Genomic DNA, 21,236 nt, shown 5'->3' with positions numbered 1-21,236 from the left:
TTTTTTTTTTTTTTTTTTGAGACGGAGTCTCACTCTGCCGCCCAGGCTGGAGTGCAATGGCCGGATCTCGGCTCACTGCAAGCTCCGCCTCCCGGGTTCACGCCATTCTCCTGCCTCAGCCTCCCGAGTAGCTGGGACTACAGGCGCCCGCCACCGCACCCGGCTAGTTTTTTGTATTTTTTAGTAGAGACGGGGTTTCACCGTGTTAGCCAGGATGGTTTCGATCTCCTGACCTCGTGATCCGCCCGTCTCGGCCTCCCAAAGTGCTGGGATTACAGGCTTGAGCCACCGCGCCCGGCCTTTTTTTTTTTTTTGAAACAGAGTTTTGCTCTTGTTGCCCAGGCTAGAGTGCAATGGCATGATCTCGGCTCACTGCAACCTCTGCCTCCCAAGTTGAAGCAATTATCCTGCCTCAGCCTCCCGAGTAGCTGGGATTACAGGCGCCCACCACCATGCCCAGCTAATTTTTTGTATTTTTAGTAGAGATGGGGTTTCACCATGTTGACCAGGGTGGTCTTGAACTCATGACCTCAGGTGATCCGCCCGCCTTAGCCTCCCAAAGTGCTGGGATTACAAGCGTGAGCCACTGCGCCTGGCCTGGCCCGCCTCTTTTTCTTTTCTTTTTATTTTTTCTTTTCTTTTCTTTTTTTTAAGTAGAGATAGAGTCTCACTATTTCTCCCGGGCTCGTCTTGAACTCCTGAGTTCAAGTGATCCTCCCACCTCAGCCTCCCACCGTGGTGGGATTACAGGCGTGAATTGCTGTGCCAAGCCCCGAGAGTCCGTTTTTGTTCTGGCTTTGCCTTCCTCTGAAGCCGCATATCTGAGACTTTCCCACTCTCAAACTCTTTTCACCCCATAATTCTTTTTTTTTTTTTCCTGTGTCAACACTGGTTGTAAGGTGACTCCCAAACATGTCAAGTGATTTCTTATCTCTAGGCCTTTGCAGATGCTGTTCTTTCTGCCTGAAAACCCTTATACCACCCCTTATCCTGACCAACTCTTCTTCTTATTTATTTATTTATTTATTTATTGAGATGGAGTCTTGCTCTGTCACCAGGCTGGAGTGCAGTGGTGCCATCTCAGCTTGCTGCAACCTCCGCCTCCCAGGTCCAAGTGATTCTCCTGCCTCAGCCTCCTGAGTAGCTGGGATTACAAGCACAGGCCACCACGCCCAGCTAATTTTGTAATTTTAGTAGAGATGGGGTTTCACCATGTTGGTCAAGCTGGTCTTGAACTCCTGAACTTGTGATCCGCCCACCTCGGCCTCCCAAAGTGCTGGGATTACACGCATAAGCCACCGCGCCCGGCCTATTATTATTATTATTGTTATTATTATTATTATTGTTTTGAGATGGGGTCTCACTCTGTCACCCAGATCGGAGTGCAATGGCGTGATCTTGGCTCACTGCAACCTCTGCCTCACAGGCTCAAGTGACCCTTCCACCTCAGCCACCTAAGGAGCTGCTGGGACTTTAAATGTGCACCGCCATGCCCAACTAATTTTAATTTTTGTATTTCTGGTAGAGACAAGGTTTCGACGTGTCTCCCAGGCTGATCATAAACTCCCAAACTCAGATGATCTACTTGCTTTGGCCTCCCAAAGTGCTGGGATTACTGGCATGAGCCACTGCTCCCGGCCTTGACCAACTCTATGTGTCTTAAAGACCGAGCTCAAACGTCTCCTCCTCCGGGTAGAAGTGCCCAGGGCCGGGGATGGCAGGGGGTGTCCTTGGACTCCTCGATATCTTCACTATGCAACGTTGCCCTGTATACTCTGCCTCTCATGTCACCCACCCAGTCACTGGACTAGACTCTCAGCTGCCTTCTTCCCTCCCCCTACCCAGCCCATCTGTCCCCAAGTCTCCTTCTTCCTGGGCTGGGGCTCTCTCTGCTCTGTCTTCTTCTGTGCCTCCCCACAGCCCTCCTAGGCCCTCATCCCAGCCTCCTGCCTGGGCTTCAGCCTCCAATCTCTCTACTCCAGTCTGTTCCCTACCAGGTCCCAGAGGCGTCTTTCTATACCCAAAATTCATGCCACCCATCTCCTGCTCATCACCCACCCCTGGCTTGCCAGTGCTGTGGAACAGATCCAGGCCTCTCAACCAGGCATTGAAGGCAAAGGCCTGGTGCCACCCACCTCCCAGCCTTGTCACCACTCTGACTCCATTTTTTTTTTTTGAGTCAGAGTCTCACTCTGTTGCCCAGGCTGGAGTGCAGTAGCATGATCTCAGCTCACTGCAACCTCCGACTCCTGGGTTCAAGCGGTTATCCTGCCTCAGCCTCCTGAGTAGCTGGGATTACAGGCACACACCACTGCAACTGGCTAATCTGTATATTTTTAGTAGAGACAGGGTTTTGCCATGTTGGCCAGGATGGTCTCAATCTCTTGACCACGTGATCTGCGCGTCAGCCTCCCAAAGTGCTGAGATTACAGGCGTGAGCCACCATGCCGGGCCTGTCACTCTGACTCCTAATTCTGTGGCCTTCATCTGCTTGGAACTGTTGTGGTCCCACCATCTGCCCAAGTTTCTCTCCCCTCTGGGTTGTTGCACATGCTGTTTCTTGACTGGAATACTACTTCCAGTGAACTCTCCGCTACTCTCAGAATCAAATCCAGGCTGGGCGTGGTGGCTCACGCCTGTAATCCCAGCACTGTGGGAGGCAGATCACTTGAGGTCAGGAGTTTCAGACCAGGCTGGCCAACATGGTGAAACCTCGTCTCTACTAAAAATACAAAAATTAGCCAGGCATGGTGGTGGGCACCTGTAATCCCAGCTACTTGGGAGACTGAGGCAGGAGAATCACTTAAACCCGGGAGGGAGGCTGAGGTTGCAGTGAGTCAAGATCGCGCCACTGGCCGGGCGCGGTGGCTCACGCCTGTAATCCCAGCACTTTGGGAGGCCGAGGCGGGCGGATCACGAGGTCAGGAGATCGAGACCATCCTGGCTAACACGGTGAAACCCCGTCTGTACTAAAAATGCAAAAAATTAGCCGGGCGAGGCGGCGGGCGCCTGTAGTCCCAGCTACTCGGGAGGCTGAGGCAGGAGAATGGCGGGAACCCGGGAGGCGGAGCTTGCAGTGAGCCGAGATCGCGCCACTGCACTCCAGCCTGGGTGACACAGCGAGACTCTGTCTCAAAAAAAAAAAAAAAAAAAAAAAAAAAGATAGCGCCACTGCACTCCAGCCAGGCAACAGAGTGAGACTCTGTCTCAAACTAAATAAATAAATCAATAATGAAGTCCAAACCCCTGCCCCTGGTCTAAAGGCCCTTCACAAGCTGGGCCCTGCAACCCTCTCCATCACTACTCATACCTTCCTTCCCCTTGCCCACTATGTTCCAGCCACACCAGCATTGCAGGCTCCCAAACAGGCTTCCAAACAGGCAAGCTATAATTTGGATGTCTGTCTGCTCCAAAACTCATATTGAAATTTACGGCTGGGTGCAGTGGCTCATGTCTGTAACCCCAGCACCTTGGGAGCCTGAGGTAGGCAGATCACCTGAGGTCAGGAGTTTGAGACCAGCCTGGCCAACATGGTGAAACCCCATCTCTACAAAAATACAAAAATTAGCCAGGTGTGGTGGCAGGCACCTGCGGTCCCAGCTGCTCGGGAGGCTGAGGCAGGAGAATAGCTTGAATCCAGGAGGTGGAGGTTGCAATGAGCCTAGATCGCACCACTGCACTCTAGCCTGGGCAACAGAGCAAGACTTCCTCTCAAAAAAAAAAAAAAAAAAAAAGAAATTTCATTTACATTGTGATGGTATTGGGAATTAGGAGGTGGAACCTTTTTATTTCCTTTTTTTAGAGACTGAAGCTTACTCTGTCACCCAGGCTGGAGTGCAGTGGTGCAATCTCCGCTCACTGCAAGCTCCGCCTCCCAGGTTCACGCCATTCTCCTGCCTCAGCCTCCCGAGTAACTGGGCCTAGAGGCGCCCGCCACCACACTGGGTAATTTTTTGTATTTTTAGTAGAGACTGGGTTTCACCATGTTAGCCAGGATGGTCTCGATCTCCTGACCTCGTGATCTGCCCGCCTCGGCCTCCCAAAGTGCTGGGATTACACGTGTGAGCCACCGCACCCAGCCCTTGGAGGTGAAACCTTTAAGAAGCATTTTGGTCATGCAGGCTCCAGTGCCCTCACAAATGGACTAAGGCTGTTGTTGCAGGAGTGGGTTTGCTTGATCTCCCCCACTTCTCTCTTTGCCTTTCTGCCATGTGATGCCTTCCATCATGTAATGATGCTGAAAGAAGACCCTCCCCAGATGGTGACATCTTGATATTGGACTTCCCAGCCTCCAGAACCAAGAGCCAACAAATTTCTGTGTGTTATAATTACCCAGCCTATGATATTCTGTTACAGCAACACAAAACAGACTAAGACAAGGCAGTTCCAGCCCCATAGGCTTTGCACCTGCTGTTCCCTCTCCCTTCACTGAGATCTTCCAATGCTTGGCTCCTTCGCTTTATCCATTTCTTTCTCTCTTTTTTTTTTTTTTTTTTTTTTAAGACGGAGCCTTGCTCTGTCACTGAGACTGGAGTACAGTGGTGTGGTCTCGGCTCACTGCAACCTTCGCCTCCTGGGTTCAAGTGATTCTCCTGCCTCAGCCTTCCAAGCAGCTAGGATTACAGGCACCTGTCACCACGTCCAGCTAAGTTTTGTGTTTTTTAGGAGAGACGGCATTTCCCCATGTTGGCCAGGCTGGTCTCGAACTCCTAACCTCAAGTGATCCATCCACCTCAGCCTCCCAAGGCCCTGAGATTACAGGTGTGAACCACCACACCTTGCCTACCTATTTCTCAAATTTTAATTTTTAAAATTATTTTAGAGACAGGGTCTCACTTTGTTGCACAGGCTGGACCGCAGTGAAGAGATCACAGTTCCTTATGGCCTCAATCTCCGAGGCTCAAGTGATCCTCCCACCTCAGCCTCCCAAGTAGCTAGGACTACAGGCACACACGACCAAGTCCAGCTAATTTTTTTTTTTTCTTGTTTCTTTTTTTGAGATGGAGTCTCGCTCTGTCGCCCAGGCTAGAGTGCAGTGGCACAATCTTGGCTCACTGCCAACTATGCCTCCCGGGTTCACACCATTCTTCTGCCTCAGCCTCCAGAGTAGCAGGGACTACAGGTGCCTGCCACCACTCCCGGCTAATTTTTTGTATTTTTAGTAGAGACGGGGTTTCACCGTGTTAGCCAGGATGGTCTCGATCTCCTGACCTCGTGATCTGCCCACCTCAGCCTCCCAACGTGCTGGGATTACAGGCGTGAGCCACCATGCCCAACCAATGCCCAGCTAATTTTTAAATTTTTTGTAGAGATGGAGTTCTCACTATGTTACCCAGGCTGGCCTGGAACTCCTGGCCTCTAGTGATCCTCCTGCCTCAGCCTCCCAAAGTGCTGAGATTACAGGCATGAGCCACGGTCTAGCTATCCATGTTTTTTAACCTCCAAATTTCACCTATTCAGAAAGGCCTTTCCTGACCACCCCACCTAGCATAGCCCCCTATGCATTTCTTATCACATTCTCCCATTTGATTTTCATAGCAGAAGTTATTGCCTGCTTGATATTTCATTTTCTTTACTTATTTGCTCATTGCGTTTCTCTTTTATTAGACTGTAAGCTCTGAGAGAGCAAGGACCTTATTTAATACTATATATACCCTGTGCCTAAAGCAATGTTTGGCACATAGTAGACTTTCAATAAAGGGCGTTTCAATCAATAAATGAATCAATGAGCAATTCATCCCTCAGTCACAGCTTGGATATCTCCTCCTAGAAACCTTCCAGACTCCACAGGCTGACTTGTGACTTTTGCACCCTGGTTTGGAAGGCAGACTGAGGCTGATACATTTTCTCTCTTGGGATGACATTTTGCTATGAGATCTGGAGGGATGAGTTGTGACCAGCAAGAGCTGAAGTTATGAGGGAGAAGAAATTCTGGGTAAAGAACTAAACAGCCTCTGGGAGAGGCAAGCCTGAGAAACAAAGAGAAAGGGAGAGGGAGGGAGGAGACGGACAGAGGGAGGGAGGGAGAAAGCATAGAGTAAGAAGGACAGAACCAGCCGGGTGCGGTGGCTCACGCCTGGAATCCCAGCACTTTGGGAGGCCGAAGCAGGCAGATCATTTGAGGTCAGGAGTTCCAGACTGGCCTGACCAACATGGCGTCTCTCTTAAAAATACAAAAAAAGTTAGCTGGGCGTGGTGGCATGTGGCCGTAACCCCAGCTACTCAGGAGACTGAAGCAGGAGAATCGCTTGAACTCGGGAGGTGGAGGCTGCAGTGAGCCCAGATCGCGCCATTGCACTCCAGCTGGGCAATAGAGTGAGACTCTATCCAGAAAAGAAAAGAAAAAAAGAAAAGAAAAGAAAAGAAAAGAAAAGAAAAGAGAAAGAAAGAAAGAGATAAAAAGAAGGAACCAGACAGAGCTGAAACAATAGCTGGCCCCAGGCTTAGCCTCAATTCCTGGCTTCTCATTCCTCTCTGTGTTTATTTTTCCAATAAACCCCCTTTTCCCTAAGGAAATTCCAATGAGACTCTGCTTCGTGCATCCGAAAATCTCCTGGCTTAGCCAGTGCTTCTCTCCGTGCCCCCGCCATGCCCGCATGACCTCCATTACTGCAAGCATCATGCTGCGTTGCCATTATCCCCGTCCCTGTCTGCCACTCTTACAGGACCCTGCGTTCTTTGAAGAATAAGTCCATGGTCTTATTCATCTATGTTCCCAGCGCCCAGCATGAGCCCTAGTTCCTAGCGGGTGCTCAGTAAGTATTTATGAAGAAGGGATGCTTTTCTCACCCTTTTTTTTTTTCCGGGGATCCTGATTTCCATCTCACCAGTTCTCAATTCCCCTCTTTTAGGTCTTCTTCCCCACCCATCATCTCTTCCCAAATTCACCTCATCCTCATTCAGGATTAAAGATCTCTCTTTTCACAGTTCTGTCACCAAACTCATCAATTTTTCCACTCCCAGAGCTTCCTATCATGGAGATGCTGTTTTCCAACAAACCCTGTTCTCCTCTTCTAAAATCATAGTGTGTAAATTGGGCACACACCTGTCCAGCTAGGATTGACATTTCCCAGTTTTCCTTGCAGTTGGCCTAGGCCATGCGCAGCAGTAATAGCCAAAATATCTAGCAATCGGCACTGCACAGGCGCTAGCCAATCGGAATGGACGTCTAGCCAGGAATGGAAGTCTAGCCTATGGGAATGGACGTCTAGCTAATCAGAACAGGCATCTAGCTAATCCCAGCAGACGTCTAGCCAATCCCAGCAGACGTCTAGCCAATCAGAATGGACACCACTGTCAACAACCAGTAAGCCAGCCCTGACCATATGACTACCTTCTCAACAGTAAGGTATGAGGTGTGTCCATTCTGCCTCACTTACTCAAAAGGAAAGTGCTTGCTGTCCACTTCCTCTCTTTTCCCCCTCTCATGAGCTGCAATTCAGACATCCGCACGACCTGCTTCGACTATGCAGAGAGGCCAGAGCAACCAGGTGGTAGGACCCTGGGTCCCTGAATGATCACATGGATCAGCAGTCTCCTGATAACCAGGAATGCTCATCTCTGGGTTGTTATGTGAAAGAGGAACAAACTTCGATCTCATATGGGCCACTGGATTGTTGGGTCTTTTTTGCTACTGAAGTTCAGTTTATAGTCTAGGTATTTAGACTAAATCTAAAATGCTCTCAAGTGTAAGATGCACCACAAAGAAGGACAAAAGTGCTGCCAATTAAGCCATGATAAGCCATCAGTTATAAGACACATCTCGTTTTCTTTTTTTTTTTTTTTTTTTGTTGAGACAGAGTCTTGCTTTGTCGCCCAGCCTGGAGTGCAGTGGCCGGATCTCAGCTCACTGCAAGCTCCGCCTCCCGGGTTCACCCCATTCTCCTGCCTCAGCCTCCTGAGTAGCTGGGACTACAGGCGCCCGCCACCTCGCCCGGCTAGTTTTTTGTATTTTTTAGTAGAGATGGGGTTTCACCGTGTTAGCCAGGATGGTCTCGATCTCCTGACCTTGTGATCCGCCCGTCTCGGCCTCCCAAAGTGCTGGGATTACAGGCTTGAGCCACCGCGCCCGGCCTATCTCGTTTTCAAATACACTAAAATGTGAAAAAGTATGCGTCTTAGAGTCATGAAATATAGTAATTCACTCACTTTATCTCAGACGCTTTTTCCAAATTACTTGATTTAACCTCAGAAAAGAGACCCAGTTGCACCCACTTTACAGAAAAGAAAATTGAGGCTCAAAGAGCGGATGTGAACCATCTGAGCCACTCATTCAGTGAGTACTGCAGGTAGTTAGGCTCTGGGAGCCCTCCCACATCCCTCCCGTTCCAGCCCCACTCACCTATGCAGACTCTCGCCGCGGTGGGTGCGGTTCTGGGCGCGACAGTCGTGGCCGAGCTCAGGAAGGAAACCATAATCACGCAGCAGGGCCTGGGCACCTCTGGCCACTACGGCCACGCCAGCTGCCACTCGCCGAGCCAGGTCATCCCGCCAGCCAGCCGAGCGCACTGCAAACAGTCCGGCAGGAAGGGGGGCGCCTCCTGGCAGAAGAGGGGGCTCACCAGGGGCCCCAGAGCCCCCGCCTCCAGCCAGCTGGGGCCCCACCATGAACCAGACGTAGCCAGACCCAGTGAGGCCAGCCTCCTCAGCTGCGCGGAACACGGGCTCGGCCTCCTCTCGGGCGCAGAAGAGCAGGCGGATCTGCGCGCTGACACTGCGGAGCTGGGCACTGAGCACCGCCTCGCCCGCCCCAGGGTCCAACGTCAGCGCTCCGCGGTGCTCCCAGCCCACCAGACTGCCGTCAGTCAGCACCTCGATGTAGGACAGGAAGGCCCGGTGGCCAGGGGCACGCGTGGTCACGGCTACAAAGGACGTCCAGTCGTACTCCTCCAGCACCTCAAAGATGACCTGAAGCTGTTGCTCGGTGGAGGAGCCCAGCTGCAGGAAGGTGGAGCCCTTCTCCTGCCAGGAGGGAGGAGGATGTCAGGACTCCCGATGTGGGGACCTCATTTCTCAGCAATGAATAAGAGGACCACAGCTCCCAATATGGCAGACTGACTAGATAGGTTCACTAAATCCATCTCCTTTTCCTCCTGGGGCACAGGGCTAGATCTGGATTAGGCTTAGCCACGTGACTGAGTTATTCTAGACTCATCCATAAAACCTTACTGTTTCTTTTTTCTTTTTTTTTTTTTTTTTGAGACAGAATCTTGTCTGTCGCCCAGGCTGGTGAGCAGCGGCATGATCTTGGCTCACTGCAACCTCCGCCTCGTGGGTTCAAGTGATTCTCCTGCCGCACCCGGCCTAATAAAACCTTACTCTTTTTTCTTTTTTTTTTTTTTTGAGAAGGAGTCTCGCTCTGTCGCCCAGGCTGGAGTGCAGTGGCCGGATCTCAGCTCACTGCAAGCTCCGCCTTCCTGGTTCACGCCATTCTCCCGCCTCAGCCTCCCGAGTAGCTGGGACTACAGGTGCCCGCCACCTCACCCGGTTAGTTTTTTTGTATTGTTTTAGTAGAGATGGGGTTTCACCATGTTAGCCAAGATGGTCTCGATCTCCTGACCTCGTGATCCGCCCGTCTCGGCCTCCCAAAGTGCTGGGATTACAGGCTTGAGCCACCGCACCTGGCCAAAACCTTACTCTTGAAGCTTACTCTTTTCCCTGTTTGAGGGCAGATGCAGAGGCCCCATAAAACTCTGAAGTCCTCTGAAAGGGATTACAGAGCCACGAGAGAGAGAGCCTGAAACCCCGAGTCGCCGCATGGAGGAAAGCCACCTCCAATCAGGAACACTTGTTTGGATTTTTTTTGAGACGGAGTTTGGCTCTTATTGCCCAGGCTGGAGTGCAATGGTGCAATCTTGGCTCACTGCAACATCCACCGCCCGGGTTCAAGCAGTTCTCCTGCCTTAGCCTCCCAAGTAACTGGGACTACAGGCGTGTGCCACCACGCCCGACTAATTTTTGTATTTTTAGTAGAGACAGGTTTTCTCCATGTTGGCCACGCTGGTCTTGAACTCCTGACCTCAGATGATCCACCCGCCTCGGCCTTCCAAAGTGCTGGGATTACAGGCATGAGCTACTGCGCCTGGACTGGATTTTATGTGAATGAGAAATAACCTCCTGTTGGGTGATCCACTGAGATTTGGGAGTTCATCTGTTCCGGCAGTTAACATCACTGTCATTAACACAACCAGCATCCAGTAAGGGAACTACAGCTCCCAGCACCCACTGAGAGGGACTGGTTCCCTGAAGGCAGTGAGGAGACTACATCTCCCAGCATGCAATGAGGGTGCTGATGGCATTTCCCAACTGGAAGAAGCTTTGCAAAGTGTACTTTCCCTTCTTTGGTTTTCCTCCTACCTCTCTGTCACCTCTTCCTCTGCCTCCTTTGCTGGCCCTTCTTCCTCAGCCAGAATGCTAAGTATAGGAGTGCCTTAGTGTTCTCTTGTCTTCTTGATTCCTCTCTCCCTGGTGATCTCAACCAGGCCCATGAGTTTAAAATACTGTCTGCCACGCTATCCAATATGGTGGCTGTTAGCCACTCATAGCTATTCAAATTCAAATTCAAATTCAAGTTAAATAAAATTTATCCTGAATCAAGGACCAGAGGAAAAAACTGTTAAATAGAATTTAAAAGTTAGTTTTCTGGTTGCACTAACCACATGTCAAGTACTCAACAGCCACATGTGGCTTGTGGCTTTCAAATTGGACAGAGCAGCTATAGACCACCTTCATCTTTGCGGAAGGTTTTATTGGATAGTGCTGGATATGCTAATGGCTCCTGTCCTCAGTCATAACCTCTCGTGTGAGCTCCAGACAAATCTATACCCCTGCCTTTTTTTTTTTTTGAGACAGAGTCTTCCTCTGTTGCCTGAGCTGGAGTGCAATGGCACAATCTCTGCTCACTGCAACCTCCACCTCCCCGGTTCAAGCAATTCTCCTGCCTCAGCCTCCAGAGTAGCTGGGATTACAGGCGTGTGCCACCACACCCGGCTAATTTTTGTATTTTTAGTAGAGAGGGGGTTTCAACATGTTGGCCAGGCTGGTCTCGAACTCCTGACCTCAAGTGATCTGCCTGCCTGAGCCTCCCAAAGTGCTGGGATTACAGGTGTGAGCCACCACGCCTGGCCCTATCTTTTTTTTTTTTTTTTTTTGAGACGGACTCTTGCTCTGTGCCCCAGGCTGGAGTGCAGTGGCGTGATCTCGGCTCACTGCAAGCTCCGCCCCCTGGGTTCACGCCATTCTCCTGCCTCAGCCTCCCAAGTAGCTGGGACTACAGGCGCCCGCCACCATGCCCGGCTAGTTTTTTGTATTTTTTTAGGAGAGACGGGGTTTCACAGTGTTAGCCAGGATGGTCTCGATCTCCTGACCTTGTGATCCGCCCGCCTCGGCCTCCCAAAGTGCTGGGATTACAGGCTTGAGCCACCGCGCCCGGCCTATCCTCCTTTTTATTCAGTATCTCCTGTTGGATTTCCAAGAGGTGTCTCAAAATTAGCAGAATGCTTGATCTTTCCCCTGTCTTAAGCCTGTTCCCTATTCTCTCTCTCTCTTTTTGTAAAGGAGTAAAGAATCTAAAGGAATAAAGAGCAGCTGCCTTTTTTTCCTCTTTCTCTCTTATTCACCCTGATGCTCAGGCCCCAGACCTAAATCATCCTTTCCCTTTCTTTCCCTAACACAACTAGCCGTCTCCAAGTCTTCTTAGCTCTACGTTCAAACATAGCTCCAGTTGTCCACTCTTCACTGCCATCACTGTCACAACTTTCATTTTCACCCTTTCTTGCCCAGCTATCTACAACGTTCCCACCCATCTGTGTTTTCTTTTCCTTCCTTCCTTCCTTCCTTCCTTCCTTCCTTCCTTCCTTCCTTCCTTCCTTCCTTCCTTCCTTCCTTCCTTCTCTCTCTCTCTCTCTGTCTCTCTTTTTTCGGAGTCTTGCTCTGTCGTCCAGGCTGGAGTGCAGTGGTGAGATCTTGGCTCACTGCAACCTTCACCTCCTGAGTTCAAGCGATTCTCCTGCCTCAGCCTCCCGAGTAGCTGAGATTACAGGTATGCACCACCACGCCCAGCTCATTTTTGTATTTTTAGTAGAGAGAAGTTTCACCATGTTGGCCAGGCTGGTCTCAAACTCCTGACCTCAAGTGATCCACCCGCCTCGGCCTCCCAAAGTGGTGGGATTCCAGGCATGAGCCAGTGTGCCCAGCTCATCTCTGTTTTCAATCTTGCATCTTCCAGTCTATTCTCCAAACAGCAGCCAGAGTGATTGTTTCAAAATATTAATTGGATCACATCCCTTCTCAGTTGAAAACCTTCCAGTGATTCTACCTCAGAATCAAAGCCAAAGTCCTCGCCATGGCCCTGCATGACCTGGCCCCTGTTGCTTCTCTGACCTTTCATCTCCTGCCACCCCAATCCCCCAATGTGCTCCAGCTACACTCCCTTCTTGCTCTTCCTCAAATACATCAAGCTCCTTCCTGCTTTAAGGGCTTTGTCCTTCATTGTTCTCTCCTGGGGACACTTTTCCCTAGCTCCTCCATGCCAGACCTCCACCTGACACCTCCAGCTCAGATGTCACCGCCTCAGGGAGGCCTCCCCTGACTGCCATCTGTTGAAACTCCATCCTCAGTCATTACAACATCCTGTGTTGATTTCCTCCAGGACTGCCAGATTTTACTGTTACTGGTTTTGTGTGTCTCACCATTAAAATGCAAGCTCTATAAGGCAGGGACCTCGTCTCCCTCTTTTTTCCCCCCTCTAGAACTGTATTCCCCAGGAATTAAAACAGCCCTGGCACAGAATCAGCTCTCAATAAATCTTCCTGTAATGCAATGAGAACAGCAAGTGGGCTTTTTCCCTAGGCTCATGCCTGTGGTAAAATGCGTAGGGGACACTGCAACTGTCCTGAGGGGATGAGGTCTTTTTGTTTATTGTTTTCTTTGAGACCTAGTCTCACTCTCCCCCAGGCTGGAGTGCAGTGGCAGGATCTTGGCTCACTGCGATCTCGGCTCACTGCAACCTCCGCCTCCCAGGTTCAAGCGATTCTCCTGCCTCAGCCTCCTGAGTAGCTGGGATTACAGGCACGCGCCACCACGCCCGGCTAATTTTCGTATTTTCAGTAGAGACGGGTTTCTTCATGTCGGCCAGGCTGGCCTCAAACTCCTGACCTCAGGTGATCCGCCCGCCTCGGCCTCCCAAAGTGCTGGGATTACAGGCGTATGCCACGGCATCTGGCCGGAAATGAGGCCTTACTGTAACGCAAGGAGAACCTCTTCCTTCAGTAGGTGAAGGTGGGCTGAGGGGACCACATTCCCAGCATTCAATGGGGCACAGATGGAGCTGCGAAGATCACTCTTTCTTCCATCCGGGGGCAGCAAGGGGACTACATTTCCCAGAATGCTATGGGCGTACACTGAGCCGACCACAGTGCCCAGCGGACAATGAAACAGAGCGGACCACACTTCTCAGCAGCAATGAAGGCACGAGGGATCACGTCTTTGAGTATGCCTCGGAAGTGGCAGTTAAGAAATAAGTTTGCGGCCGGGCGCGGTGGCTCAAGCCTGTAATCCCAGCACTTTGGGAGGCCGAGGCGGGCGGATCACGAGGTCAGGAGGTCGAGACCATCCTGGTTAATACGGTGAAACCCCGTCTCTACTAAAAAGTACAAAAAACTAGCCGGGCGAGGTGGCGGGCGCCTGTAGTCCCAGCTACTTGGGAGGCTGAGGCAGGAGAATGGCGTGAACCCGGGAGGCGGAGCTTGCAGTGAGCTGAGATCTGGCCACTGCACTCCAGCCTGGGCGACAGAGCGAGACTCCGTCTCAAAAAATAAAAAACAAAAAAACAAACAAACAAAAAAAGAAATAAGTTTGCCTCCCAGGGTATCTACCTACAAATCTCTGAAAAGTACCATGCCAAGGGGAACAAAAAAGTTGGACAGAGGTCCTTCCCAGAACGCTCTGGACAGGAGTACTAGGAGCCTCTGCATACAACAGTGATGCAGTCACACAGCCGCAGGCCCGCACAGCAGGGAATGGGCAGATTGAATGAAGCTCTACCCACTCAGGTGGCTCCATCGTCTGGGTTGCATTGGCCCCACCTCTGAAGAGGCCCCGCCCCTTCTCAGGCCCCACCTCCTAGTTTACCCATTCTTCTCAATCCACAGGGCAGGCTTCGTCCAATTCTCTCCTTCTCTACCAGAGGTCTGCCATAACTGGCTCCTTCTGTGCCCTTGGGAGTCAGGCCTTTCTCCAGGCTCTGGCCAGCTCCAGCCTCTACCATCCCTTCCCCAGCAGGCTCCTGGCTTTGATTTCTCATTGGCTGGGTCCGTCTCCACCATAAGCCTTCATCCTCCTGCCCATCCTCTGGACTCTAGCTTTCCACACCTCACAGGGGGTACACCCCTTCTCAAACCCTACTCTCAGGACCGGCTTCCTCCCTAGACCCACCCCTTTATTAGAGTGCTTAGGCCCCGCCCCTACCTTGCCCCGCCCTAACTGGCTAGCCCCGCCCCCTTCCCTGACTCACTCCTTCCCTGACTGGCCTCGCCCTAAACCTCAATTCCTTGCTTCCTAGTTCTACCCCTTGCCCGTCCTCCTCTCTCTAATGACTCCTCCTCTTTTCCGACTCTTCCACTTAGAAGATGGTTCCTCCATCCCTAGCCTACCTCTAGACCCTAGGCTCAACTGGCCGAACGCCTCCCTAAACTCTGTCCTTGGTACCTGATACCTCTGATACTTCCTGGCTGCCACCTCTCCACTAGACTTCGCCCCTTTCTTTCTGAACTCTATTTCTTTTCTTTCTTTTTTATTTATTTATTTTTTTTGACAGAGTCTTACTGTGTACACCCAGGCTGGAGTGCAGTGGTACGATCTCGGCTCACTGCAGCCTCCGCCTCCCGGATTTAAGCAATTCTCCTGCCTCGCCCTCCCGAGTAGCTGGGATTACAGACGCCCGCCACAACGCCCGGCTAATTTTTGTATTTTTCATAGAGACGAGGTTTCACCACGTTGGCCAGGCTGGTCTCAAACTCCTGTGCCCTCAAGTGATCCGCCGGCCTCGGCTTTCCAAAGCGCTGGGATTACAGGCGTGAGCCACCGCGCCCGGGCCCATTCCTTTTCAACTGACTTCTTCCTGCGCTGATCCTAGATCCCACCCCTCCCTCAGATTTTGCCATCTGGGGCTAGTCCCTTTTCGTTACCAGTCCCCAACCCTTCCCTCGATTCGCCTTTTCCACAGACCTTTACCTACAATGAATGGGCCCACGTCCTCCCTATACTCTGATCATCGAGGACTGGCCTCTTTCTGACCCTAACAGCCCAGGTTACCCTACAGACCAGCCCGCTCCAAGTCAGCCCCGCCTCTTACCTAGCCCTAAGCCCTGCCTGCCATCTGGGCCCGGCTTGTCCCAGATGCGGACCCACAGGACAGTCCCCGCCCCCTCTAGGCCCCGCCCCCGCTGGCTGTCCCAGGCCCGCCCCTCCTGTGGCCCCGCCCCGCCCCCGGTCGCGCGCACCTTGGGCGTGAGCACGAGCGCGGCGCCGCCGTGCACGGCCACGATGGGCAGCGAGGTCTGCGCCGACAGGAAGTCGAGGATGGGCGCGACGGCGGGCGCGCGCGAGTCGTCCTCGAAGACCACGCCGTGCACGCGCAGCCCCGACAGCAGGTCGCAGAGCTGCAGCACGAGGCTGCGCGGGTCCGAGCCGTTGAGCACCAGCGCCACAGGCCGCACGTCCAGGCCCGGGCTGCGCACGGCCGCCGCCACGGCCGGGCCCAGGCGTGCCGCCTCGGCCGCGTACGCGGGCCCCGAGAACACGAGCGCCACGTTGAGCGGCCGCGCCCCGCCGGGGCCCCCGCCGAGCCCACCGGCGCCGCCCGGCCCCGGCGCCTCCTCCGGGAACGGGCTGGCGCAGGCCAGCGCCAGCAGCAGCAGCATCTTAGCGGGGCCCCGAGGGCCGCGGGGGCCACCGGCGCCGCGCATCGCCTGCGGGCCCCGCCGGGCGGCCTCTGAGCGCCAGGGCCGGGAGAGACAGAGAGGAGAGGGAGGCACAGACGGGAGACGCAGAGACAGGGAGACGAGATAGAGAGACACACCGAGGAGATGCAGCGAGGGACAGGCGCCGAGATGGGGAGGACGGAGCGGTCGGGGTGATGGAACAGAGGGAGAGACAGGAACGGAGGACGAGAGAGATGGAGGGGAGAGAGACAGAGGGAGAGACGGGCAGAGGGACAGAGAGATGGAGGAGAGACAGGCAGAGAGGGAGAGACGGGCAGAGGGAGAGAGTGATGGAGGAGAGACAGGCAGAGACAGAGGGAGACACACACAGCAGAGGGAGGTGGAAGAGAGAGGTGGGGAAGAAACACCAGAGGAAGAGGTGAAACAGGGAGAGACGCAGAGATAGGGCGAGACAGAGGTAGGAAGAAGTGGTGTATGGGATTGGGGGAGACGCAAAGGGTGGATAATGGGGTCAGGGAAAGATACAGAGGTAAGAGGGGAGAGAGGAAGAGAGACAGACGAGGTGGGGATGGGGAGACCCACAGAGATGGGATCAAGATAGGAATAGAGAGAGACCCAGGGAGACAGGGAGGGAAAGAGTGGCAGGAAGAAAGGGAGAGACGGAAGAAGCAACAGAGACAGGGAGAAGACGGAGAGAGAGAGGACAGAGTGACAGAAACGGGAATGAGGGAGGCCCAGGAAGAGGATGATAGAGGCGGGAAGAGATGCAGGAAGGCGGGAGAGATAAGTGAGGCAAGAAAGTTGGACAGAGAAGACAGCAAGGCAGGAAGAGGGAGATGGAGACCCCAAGGCCGCCAAGAGACACGCACACATAAGGGATGGGGAAACAGAATTGAGATTGAGGGAGGCAGGCAGAGCGGAGTGAAAACAGGAGGACAGAAATAGCGAGGCAAGGCCAAGATCGGGACCCCCACCAGGGAGGTGCCCAGCACAGACATGAAAGTAAGGCGGGGAAAGCGAGTGGCAGGAGGGAGCAGAAATAAAAGGGAGAGAAAAAATGAGAGAGGGAAAAGGGGTCAGGTGTGTGGGGAGAGAGAGAGAAAGAGAAATTAGTGGGGCACCCCAAGGAGAGAATATCCCTGGGTGACCTTACCCTTCACCCTGACCACAGACCCCTAACCCATTTTGTCCCCTTACTCTTGCCCCTGTCCCCTCATTCTCAAAGCAAGAGAGTCATGGCCCCAGCTGGGATGTGGGGTTGGGGGGCACAGCTGTAGAGAGCTGGGTGGGGCGGAGGGGTCCCTGGCATCCAGCCTGGAGCAATTTGGTAAATTAGAGGAAATACAGCTTCTCTTCCTGTGTCCCCTGTTGAATACTAGCCGCCTGGGGTGGTTGGGCTGGAAGCCAGGCTCCTAGGTCCTGCCTGGGACTGAGGGAGGAGGGCACTGGGAGTCTGGACTCCTGGTTCCCAGAGAAGGACTGGAGTCTGCACTAGGGGCTTCCTGAAGGGGTGAGGGTCCAGACAGGGAAGGGTTCTCTCCTGGCTGTCAGGCTCCTGTCCGGTTGCCATGGTAGCGCAGGCCTCGTCCACCCCACAGACAGCCAGGGTGGGGGAAAGGCCCACCCCCACCCCCCTGCCTCGAGACCACAGCCCCTCCCCTCTGCCCACCACCTCACCTTCCTAGAGATCGCGGCCCCTGTCTCCCCAGGGAAGGGGGTGGGGGCTCCTAGTATGCCCATCCCTCCCCAGTCCTGGCTCCTCTTCGCCCCTCCTCTCCATTGCCCTTCCCCAAGCAGCTGGCTCAATCAGCGCTCAGAATAACCCCCCCACTCCGCCCCAAAATAACCCACAGCTGTGGCCTGGCCCCCGCGGGGTTAACACTCGCGCTCCCCTCCCTTCCCAGTTGCTGCTCACCCTCCAGCCCCTCCTCTGCCTCTCCCAGACCCACCCCTACCTGGCTTCTGCTCTTAGGGACCCCGGGTCCTGCTCCCTGCCGAGGCCCAGGAGGGCAGCCCCTGGCCCCACCCTTCTCACAGGGGCTGCATGCTCAGTTCCTTCCCACAGGGATTAGGGAGAGCAGCCTCCCCCACTCCAGGGACAGAGGAGGGACATCCCCAGTCCTCCAGGACTCTGAAGGCCCAGCCCCCAGAACCCACGCCCTCAGGGATCACAGAGTCCAGCCTCTCGACACCCCCCACCCCCACCCTCGCCTCCATCTCCACCTCCTCATGAGCCTCCGTTTCCACTTCCATCTGCACAAGGCTAAAGTCCCTGACTCTCATCCCCTGCCCTGTCAGGGACTCAGGAGACTGAGCTCCCAGCCTGTCCTTCCTCAGTCAGAAGCGCTATCCCCTACCTCCTCCCATAAAGACCCAGGAGTCCTTCCGGCAGACCCTTCCTCCCCCAGGCCTTGGGAGTCTGGGCATTCGGTCCTATTCTTTCCCAGGACCCAGGAGGCTGGGCCCTCCTGCCCCAAGACTCTGGAACTCCAGTGCCCAGCCTCCTCTCCCCGCAGGAACCAAGAGTCCAGGTCCCCAGCTCCCCTCTTCCCCCAAGGACCCAGGAGTCTGGGTTCCCACTCTTCTCCTCCCTTAAGGTTTCAAACCCCATAATTCCCAACATCCTGGGTGACCCCCCCCAGCTCCAGCCTCCCTAGTCACCCCACTTAGATCCTGTACGTAGCACAGCCTGTCCCCAAGCGGGGAGGAGGAGGAGGGTGCCAGAAATTCCTAGGGTGTCCCTGTCTTCATTGCCCCCCACAGCATCCAACACAGAAGAGAGAAGTGGCCACTTTGATCAACAGCTCCCCCCCCCGCAACCTCGAGTTGTGCTGCAGACGGCATCCCGTTTCCTCCCCCCTCACCCCCCAACACACACAACACTGGTCTCTCCCCACCCGAATCCTGATGCTTGGAAGAGGCTGTAAGGGTGTTCCAGAACCTTGAGGAAGGGGTGGGAGCTTGGGGCAAGGGGTGCTGGGGGCCTGGATGCCCTCAAGGTCCTTGGCAGGGGTATTAATAGCAGACTCATAGCTCTGACATGGGAGGGGAGAGCGAGAGGAGAGAGGGAGAGGGCCGGCCGGCGATGGGGAGGACTGATGCAGGGAGGGGGGTACAGGGAGAAGTGAGATAGATGGAGGCACAGGGATATGGGGCATCAGGTATGTGGGGCTGGGGAGAGGGAGTCAAGTGTCAGAGAAATGGGGGGCGTGAAAGGTCTGAGGTGTAGGGACCTAGGAAAAAGGGGCTCAGAGAGGGAGAGAGAGACAGGGTGGAGGAGAGTCCCTGAGGGACAGGGGAGCTAGGTGGGGGTCAAGACCCCTGCCCACCATTCAACCCCCCTCCCTCCAAGAGGCTCCTGGCCAACTTCCCCTGTCCTAGATTTGGGGGTCCACATTCCCACCACCACCCCTGCATCCCCTGTCCCCGCCTTACCTTTTCATGACCCTGTTCTGTGGGGGGGATGGTGGGGGGGCCAGGACCGGAACCCGGTGTCCAGTGACCCCAAGATTCCGAGGAGGGCTCAGAGAGCCGATGTCGGGGGGCAGGCCCCGGGGCGGCGGCAGTGGTGGTGGCGGCAGCAGCGGCAGCCCGGACCTCCTGTCTGTCCCTGGCTCCGTCTCTCCTTCCTCTTCCTTGGTCCTGTCCTGCCCTGTCTCTCCCCCAAGGTTGCGGCCACCTGGACTAGGCGAGGACGTGGCTACACATGTTGCTCTGGAAGTTGGGCCCCGGACATTGCGGAGGCTGTCGGGGTGTCCTCTTGCCGCCCCGACCCCGTGGGGATCCCCCTCCGCCCACCCGGGGTGCCCCCCTCTGCCGCTTCAGCCCCGGCTCCTCCCCCCTTTCCATGTGTCCAGTCCCGCCTCTCCCTGGCTCACTCGCACCCCCGCTTTGTGCCCTCAGCCCCCCCACCCCCCCTTCCAGCGTCTGTGTCTGTCTGTCTGTCTGGGTCACCTCTGAAGCTGGTGGCTAGTGTGTGTGTGTGTGTGAGGAGCGGGAGATTGCCTGCTTAGGGAACTGCTTTTCCCTTCCTCGCTTGGCCACCTCCAGACCCCCCCAGATGCCCCCACTCTCAAACACAGGCAGAAACACACACACGCACACATGCACGACCTCACTTCCCTGGGATTCCCCAACACCCCCAGAGCTTGAGGAGGGACACACACACAGACACACACACACAGAGTGGGGGGTCTAATGGGGGCCAGGCTGCCACTGCCAATAGGGGCTGTTTGGACAGACAGGAGGACACAGGCAGCCGGGGACGCCCAGACGCCTGGCCGGACGCAGGCAGGAGGCACAGAACCCAGGTACACACCATCCATCTGGCTTTGGGGGGGCCGGGGGGAAGGAGTGGGGGCCCCATGACACCCAGGCAGGCGGCTCAGGGTCGGTATAGACAGACAGACCCCTCCCTCCCTCCACCGCCGCAGCGCTTACAGACACACCCCCCCTCCACCAGCCAGCCTCAGACACCCGGACATACAGATCCTCACCGGGCAGATGGCAGACGCTCGAGAGACCCCTGGGGGCCAGGCGGACCCACCCAGGCGACACCCCCCAGCAGGGCACCGGTGGCCGAGGGAGGCTGCGGGAGGCTGCGGGCGAGGGTGGCGGCGGCGGCCGCGGCTTGGAGGAGCCGGAGCGGGAGGGACTCACACACTTGCTGTGTTCTCGCACACACACACTCACTCGGGATGCGATTAACATTCAGTCCCCGTCCGCCACTGCCGGGAGACCCACAGCCCCCCCTCCTGGCCTCCCTGGGGACCCCTCCTCTTGCCAGGCTTGGGGAGGGGGCCGCCCCCCACCCCAGCTACCAGCCTCTGCCTTCCTCCTGGGACAGGGGAGTGAGGGGCTGAAAATAAAACGGAAGGAAGAAGTCGGGCTGGGGACCGGCAGGCAGGGACTCAGAACCCGGTATGGAGACATCAGCTTCAGAGCTAGACTTCAGGTCTGGGGGTTGTTGCCCTCTGCCCCATCCCTGCCTTGAGGCTCTGGAAACAGGAGGCCTTTCCCGGACTTCAGTGTTCGCCATACTAAGACCCAATCTGTGGCTTTTATTGCCCCAGAAGGCCAGGCCTGAAAACCAGGTCTCCACCGTGGACCCAGGAGTCCCGCCCCCCAGTCCCTTCTCCCTCAGACCCAGGAGTCCCCTCTCCACTGGGACCCAGGGATTTGGGGCCCACCTCCAAGTCAGAGTCTCTTTTAAGGACTCTGTCATCCAGACTCTCCCCCACTACAAGCCACCTTCAGGGACCCAAGACTCGTGGATGTCCCCCTTGGGTACCCAGT

General features: G+C 54.8%; 1 protein-coding gene across 1 annotated transcript in view; it reads right to left on the bottom strand.

Annotated features, from left to right (window-relative positions):
* GRIN2D (glutamate ionotropic receptor NMDA type subunit 2D) overlaps nucleotides 1-19,438 on the bottom strand; it is a 58,836-nt gene extending 39,398 nt beyond the window's left edge. The window contains exons 1-3 of the mRNA XM_025367807.1: nucleotides 19,377-19,438; nucleotides 15,501-15,991; nucleotides 8,342-8,961 (exon numbers count right to left, since the gene is read on the bottom strand). Coding sequence (XP_025223592.1) covers nucleotides 8,342-8,961; nucleotides 15,501-15,965 — 1,085 coding nt within the window. The 5' untranslated portion in view covers nucleotides 15,966-15,991; nucleotides 19,377-19,438. The remainder of the gene's footprint in view (nucleotides 1-8,341; nucleotides 8,962-15,500; nucleotides 15,992-19,376) is intronic.
* Nucleotides 19,439-21,236: the final 1,798 nt, after the last annotated feature.

Source organism: Theropithecus gelada, chromosome 19 (genome assembly GCF_003255815.1).
Source record: "Theropithecus gelada isolate Dixy chromosome 19, Tgel_1.0, whole genome shotgun sequence".
In the NCBI taxonomy this organism is placed as follows: Eukaryota; Metazoa; Chordata; class Mammalia; order Primates; family Cercopithecidae; genus Theropithecus; species Theropithecus gelada.
This window is presented reverse-complemented; position numbering and strand designations above follow the sequence as displayed.